General features: G+C 34.1%; 1 protein-coding gene across 3 annotated transcripts; it reads left to right on the top strand.

Moving 5' to 3' along the window:
* Positions 1 to 228: 228 nt before the first annotated feature.
* LOC114396774 (protein NSP-INTERACTING KINASE 1-like) lies at positions 229 to 4,324 on the top strand. 3 transcript variants are annotated; one of them, XM_028358928.1, is made up of 12 exons: positions 229 to 456; positions 562 to 712; positions 790 to 922; positions 1,044 to 1,115; positions 1,211 to 1,354; positions 1,457 to 1,528; positions 1,643 to 1,702; positions 1,817 to 1,914; positions 2,070 to 2,219; positions 2,326 to 2,703; positions 3,246 to 3,625; positions 3,726 to 4,324. In XM_028358928.1, the coding sequence occupies exons 2-12, from the start codon at positions 613 to 615 to the stop codon at positions 4,044 to 4,046; spliced, it is 1,908 nt and encodes a 635-aa protein (XP_028214729.1). In that variant the 5' UTR covers positions 229 to 456; positions 562 to 612; the 3' UTR covers positions 4,047 to 4,324. The 3 variants fall into 3 exon arrangements, with proteins under 3 accessions (XP_028214729.1, XP_028214728.1, XP_028214730.1); XM_028358927.1 differs by having other exon boundaries at positions 558 to 712; XM_028358929.1 differs by having other exon boundaries at positions 242 to 712; positions 2,362 to 2,703.
* The last annotated feature ends 2,883 nt before the right edge of the window (positions 4,325 to 7,207 follow it).

The following is a 7,207-nucleotide window of genomic DNA, read 5'->3' as shown; positions in this document are numbered from 1 at the left end:
TAGAAGCACTACGGCATTTTTCTTTTATTCTAAATGTGTCTACATAATATTCATTAAAAAAATTCTAATAATATCTCTCATGCGCCAGTACTTTTATTTTTTCTTTTTTCATTTTTTTTTTTGCTTTATATACTACTTTGCTGATGCAAATATAGTTTCATGAAAACTTCTTTATGCTTTATGTGCATGTGCATGATTAAGCCACACTCAAATTGAATTTCCCATTCTCTCCCTGCCGCATATGCCATTGATTTTTTTTTACCTTCATATGGTTTATTATTCATCCGTTGTGTTCTAAGATTAAGGCCATTATATATAATATTTTGTTTACAACTTCCTGACTCAGTGACAGGCATGCTAGTTCCCTTTATGCTGTTCAAAAACATGTCTTTTTTCTCCCCCTTGGTCTGACACAAGATTTTTCGGTGAATGAGACTCTAGCATGGAAAGAAGGAAGTGAGTTTCTTTTCTTATTTTGAACACCACAGTGATGAACGAACACCCATTTGAGGACTGTTAACGTTCCATATTAACATCTTTGTTGGTTACACTTGAAGTTAGAAGCCTCAAGTGAAGTGTACTTGCATCTTGTTCTTGGAAAAGTTCAGTTGAATGGGGACTCAAAGAGGAATAGCTCTTCTCAGTTTCACATTCTTCTTGTTGTTGAGCTCAGCAAATGCTTTGCTTTCTCCTAAGGGAGTGAACTTTGAAGGTAAACTTGAAATTTTGTTTATTCTTTAGCTTCATATCTTTTCAAGAGTTTTGAATTTGGTCTCATTCTTATTGCAGTGCAAGCCTTAATGGGCATAAAAGATTCTTTAGAGGATCCACATGGTGTTCTAGATAATTGGGATGGGGATGCAGTTGATCCATGTAGCTGGACTATGGTCACTTGTTCTTCTGAAAACTTGGTCATTGGACTGTAAGTCTTCCTTCATTCTTCTAATTAAACTTGGTCATTAAACACTCAGCAGGTGTACCAGTTTGTGGTACAAATTGCTTCAAGCTTTGGTTGAAACTTGTGTTGTGTTGTTTTGGTGCAGGGGCACTCCAAGTCAAAGTTTATCTGGTACTCTATCTCCAAGCATAGGCAACTTAACCAACCTTCAGATTGTGTAAGTAATTGCAAAGCTCTATGCAATTTAATTTACCACGCTCAAGATGGATGCTTCTTTGTTCACTAAGAAGGGTGTTTTGGACTACTTTTCAGGCTGCTACAGAATAACAACATAAGTGGACCAATCCCTTCAGAGTTAGGCAAACTTTCAAGGCTTCAAACGCTTGATCTCTCTAACAACTTCTTCAGTGGGGGGATTCCTCCCTCTCTTGGTCACCTAAGAAGCCTCCAGTACCTGTAAGCATATATGAGCTAAGATTTGGAGTCTTGAGCTGAAGCAATTTTCAGTATCAATCTGTTGTGATGTCTAATGCTAAGAAGTTACTAAAAATGTTTCAGGAGATTCAATAATAACAGTCTTGTTGGTGAATGCCCAGAGTCACTGGCTAACATGACTCAGCTTAATTTTCTGTAATACGCATGAACTCTTCTTTTGTATAATTGTGTCTTATGCTTTATTCCAGTTTATATTTTTCCAGTTTTAGTATTCCTAAAGATATTTCTTGTTTTGTGATTATAATTCAGTGATTTGTCATACAACAATCTTAGTGGTCCGGTGCCTAGAATTTTAGCCAAATCATTCAGGTAATTCTCTGTCTCTCTCAGTGGTGTATGTGCATTTCTGCTTGACTGGAAAACTGAAAATTGGGTACTAACTGAAGGATTATTCTTATTCCCATTCCTTTTTTATTGTTTCAGCATTATTGGAAACCCCCTTGTTTGTGCCACGGGAAAAGAGCCAAACTGCCATGGGATGACATTGATGCCTATGTCCATGAACTTAAACAACACTGAAGGTAAGATCTTGTCAGTGTTGCTCTTTTTTCTTTTCTTTTTTTAAAAATTGGTTTCTCATTCATGCCTTGTGTCATTTTCCCATGTACTAGTGTACTCTGATACATACTGCATAGTCATTGTTTTGATGCTGACAGCAATGTCTTTGCTTCCCTAGATGCTTTACAATCAGGCAGACCAAAAACTCATAAAATGGCAATTGCCTTTGGCTTGAGTTTGGGATGTCTCTGCCTCATAGTTCTTGGTTTTGGACTTGTTCTTTGGTGGAGGCACAAACACAATCAACAAGCATTCTTTGATGTTAAAGGTACTTTCCAATTAACAAACCTTTAACTTGAGATCAAATATACATAATTATACAAGAATGTTCATGTGCAACAAAGGTTAACAATTTTGGTTCAAGTATGGTATAGTTCCTCAAAGTTATGCCATATTCTTAACTGTTTCAGACCGGCACCATGAAGAAGTCTACCTTGGAAACTTGAAGAGGTTCCAATTCAGAGAACTCCAGATTGCTACTAACAACTTCAGCAGCAAAAACATACTGGGAAAGGGTGGTTTTGGAAATGTCTACAAAGGAGTTTTCCCTGATGGCACTCTTGTGGCTGTCAAGAGGCTTAAAGATGGTAATGCCATTGGAGGAGAGATTCAATTTCAGACCGAAGTTGAAATGATCAGCCTAGCAGTGCACCGAAACCTCCTCAGACTGTATGGATTTTGCATGACACCAACGGAAAGGCTCTTGGTTTATCCATACATGTCCAATGGCAGTGTTGCTTCCCGTCTCAAGGGTAAGATCATTTTTAAAGTTTCATACTCAAATTTAGCCTACCTTATTTAAGGTATGTTTGGATGTCAGTTCAAAATGCCATGCACAAATTTCAAGGTAAATCTAATGGTCCACAAGCTCTGTTTTACAAAAGGAAGGATTTGGATGCTTCTTGAAAATGGAGGTTGGCCCAAACCTAGGTTTGGACCAAAAATCCAAACATGCGCTTAGTGTTATTTTGGAAAACATATTATGTTTTAACTTTTCATTAACATCAACAACAAAGTTTTATCCTACTATGTGAGATCAGGTACATGGATCTCACAACACCATTCAACTCATTTAAAGATCAAAGTTTGAGAGATGTATTTTCACTTCTCATAAAGAATATTGAAAATGTCACCCTTATGTGTTCAAATAGTGTTTTCCATGTAACAAATATTCAAAAATATACCCAATGCGACATTTTTTAATATTATTTGTGAAATAAAAATAGAAAACATTTTCTCAAGACAAATTGCACCTACGGTGATTTGATTCTAATACCAATTTGGTGATTATCAGGTAAGCCAGTGCTGGACTGGGGCACAAGGAAGCACATTGCTTTAGGAGCAGGAAGAGGACTACTTTACCTTCATGAGCAGTGTGATCCAAAGATAATCCATAGGGATGTGAAAGCTGCCAACATATTGCTTGATGACTATTATGAAGCTGTAGTTGGAGATTTTGGGTTGGCAAAGCTTTTGGATCACCAAGATTCACATGTCACAACTGCAGTGAGGGGCACTGTGGGGCATATTGCCCCAGAGTACTTATCCACAGGACAATCCTCTGAGAAGACTGATGTTTTTGGATTTGGCATTCTCCTCCTTGAATTGATCACAGGCCAAAGGGCTCTAGAGTTTGGAAAATCAGCTAACAACAAAGGAGCCATGCTTGATTGGGTGAGTTTGTTTCCCTTAATTCACCAAAACTCTTACCCTTTATCTCAAACCAAATGGTAAGTCTAAGTCACTAAGTCCTCATATTATTGACATTATTCAGGTAAAGAAAATTCATCAGGAGAAAAAGCTTGATATGCTAGTAGACAAGGATCTCAAGAACAACTATGACAGAATTGAGCTTGAGGAAATGGTTCAAGTGGCTCTCTTGTGTACTCAATATCTTCCCGGCCATAGACCAAAAATGTCTGAAGTGGTACGCATGCTTGAAGGTGATGGACTAGCAGAAAAATGGGAAGCTTCTCAAAGAGTTGACACAACAAAGTGCAAACCACAAGAGTCCTCTTCATCAGATAGGTATTCTGATCTCACTGATGACTCTTTGTTGTTAGTCCAAGCCATGGAACTCTCAGGACCCAGGTGAATTAATGTCTAATAGAACATTTTTATTTTTGTTTTAAAGGTTTTTAAAAGAAAGCATATGAAATTCAAGAGCATATGATAGTTGAATCTTTGTTATAAATCCCTTGAAGAAGATTATAATGTTGTATGATAGAGATCTACCGAAGCTGCAAAAAAAACGGCTTTGGTAATGTTTACTTTCAAATGTACAGAATCTGATTCGTTGAATGTTAATTTTGTAATGCAAATTTTGTAATATTGTTGAAAATGAATGAAGCCTGTATTGGTTTTGCACTGAAACATTCTGTGATTGTGTTAACATTGATCTCAACTTGCCTTATTTTGTTTTTTATTTTTCCTTCTTACATCTTAAGCACTACAAAAATTTGTTAATGCTATTTGTCTTTTTTCCATTTCCCACCTTACTTCAATGTGATATTTTAATTGATTGGTTATTTAAAATGCAAATAGTAATAGAGCAAGCATATAATCCAGACACGCTAGTTTGAGTGTCAAAATTGAATTAACGACATATCCCGCGTAAAAATAGAGCAATCATGACTAAAATGTTCAATTATTTACTTCCTTGGAATTTGTTTTGGGTACACATTTATTACCTTGGACTTGGACCAAGAGTTTCTTATAATTTTGGAAGACAAGGTCAAAGCATCAGTGAGATCAAAGAGTTTTTTTTTTTTTTTTACAAAACTAGCATATAAGTTAGTTAAAAGTTAAAAGCTGAAAACTAATTAACTAATTATTAAATTAGTTGGTACAAAATGACATCAAAAAAATATAAAATTTTGAGAATAAAAAAAGGGACAAATAATTAGGTGCTTGTAAGCTCAAATACCCGTGAAGTTACATTTTAAAGAATGCTACCTAACTATTACAAGCTAATAAAATAAGTTGTTTTTACCAAATAGGCCATTTGATCAAATACCCGTGAAGTCACATTTTAAAGAATGCTACCTGAATATTGCAAGCTAATAAAATAAGATGTTTTACCAAATAGGCCTAATTAAGTTAGACAAATAAGCTAAATACTGGCTTAAAAATCTTACCAAAGACATTAAAAAAAACCTCTTATTTTCATTAGGGACATGATATTTGATGTCCATATACTCTATTCCAATTTGTGAACCATTCAACAAATTAGTATGTCTCTGTATAAAGCAACTAGTTTTTTCTACTAGTTTTTTTTGTTACATTTTCTCTATTTGTTAGAACATATTAACATTGTTATAATACTCATTTTTAATTGATTCAAAATAATCATTTCTTCCATCTAAAACTAATGACACCAATCAAATAGAAATATTAATGGCTAAAAACTCTCGCAAACATTTTTTTTTCTTCCCTTCTTTCATTATTTATTCTTTTTTTTTTTTTTCTCTTTTCTCATCTGTTCTTCATCTCCGTGCTCTCGCTCTGTCAAGGGCCAATACCATGATGGTGCCACAACAAGCTATAACATCACCAGACGACATGTTCCTAACATTGGAGGAAGAATGCTAAGGTCATCAACTACGTCTTATTGGGATTCTTCCCAACATCATTAACGACTTACCACGAAATTTTTCGGATGAGTCTAAGCAATTATTATTCCATTTAAATCATTCCCACCATAGTCAATCAAATTTTGCTAACAAGATGCAAATTAAATGCCCCAAATGGAAATGATACAGAGGTTGAGTAAAGTGAACAACTCGAGAGTCTTACCTCAAAATTTACAATGTTACTTATGATGTTTTCTTTAGCTATATGTGTTGAATTCGGCTATACATCCCGGTTTTTAAAATTCAAACTACATTAACAATAATTAGACACGATCATAAATTCATAATCCATGTTTATGAAGATGTGATCCACTTAAGTGGTCCCATGATAAGGTGCAACGGTCCTTTTCTGTTTGGTAGCTGATCCATTTAGATTTGTCCCATGGCCATGGGAAGGTGCAATGGTCCTCTATTAATGGCCAAATATCTTTTCTTAAGTGGTCATGCTTTCCGTATAAAGCCTGGGATAAGGGGTATACCACGTTACCTAACAAGAATATATACAAGAATAGGTAGGAGGTGAGTTCAATTTCTCATAGTTAACCCACACCTCTTTTCTCATTTCCCTAACCAACACCACCCAACAAAATGTTCATTCTTTTATCTTGGCTCAAGTTATTCTATGTTTAACAAGAGAATGGGAAATAATATTAACATTGTCACGAAATATTTAACCTAGCTGAACAGGTATTCATAACTTTAATCTATATTTTGAATATAATACTTGGGTTTAACATACTTATTTGGAATTTCACCCAAAAAAAAACCCCCATTTATTTGGAATAGTTTTTTTTACTTGATCTAAAAGTTTATATAAAGGTTTACTATTTTTTATTTTTTTCAGGTTTACTATAACAGTCTTTAAATAAATATATGAAGCTACATTTTTAATGGCCTTAATTCGTTATATAAGTTAATAGGTTAACAAGAATATAATTTTAAGACATTAACTAAAAAATCAATAATAATGATGATAATAATATATTTAGTTAAGCAGGCAAATCCACTAATTTAAAGAGTATAAATGACATAAAATCAAGTACTAAAAAATACTTTTTAGTTAAATAACATTTACTGTCTCCTTTAGTAACTAAAATTAAATAAATCGTGAATGTAATCACGATTTTACTTTAATATGAAATAAAATGAACTCGCCAATACAAGCATGATTTAAATTTAATCATGTAAAAAAATCTAAATAACAGAAATCGTCAAGCACGATTTCTTCATCTCTAAGCACGATTTCTTTCGTATGTAAAATCATGCTTTCATTGTAAACTTACCAATTTCCATAATTAATTCAAAATTATCTATTCTGATAATTTTGAAGAAAAAAAAATTACACCTGATGATGGATAAAAAAGCCATCAAAGGTCCTGCTTTTGGAAACGTGGTTGGAATTGTTTGAACCATAATTCAAACATGCGTTAAATCAAGCTTAATATGATTTGGGTTACATGCATGTTTCAATTGACTGTCAAATAACTTGTTTGACGCACCCTTTTACTTACTTTACTTTCCAACAAAATATTGGTTCTTTGCCAATCCTCCAATGTAGGATGTGATGGATACATGTTAGTACTAGAGTAATGCCTTTAGCCGAGTGCATGTTTAGATTTACTTT

The sequence above is a fragment of the Glycine soja genome, chromosome 18 (genome assembly GCF_004193775.1).
Source record: "Glycine soja cultivar W05 chromosome 18, ASM419377v2, whole genome shotgun sequence".
Taxonomy (NCBI): domain Eukaryota; kingdom Viridiplantae; phylum Streptophyta; class Magnoliopsida; order Fabales; family Fabaceae; genus Glycine; species Glycine soja.
This window is presented reverse-complemented; position numbering and strand designations above follow the sequence as displayed.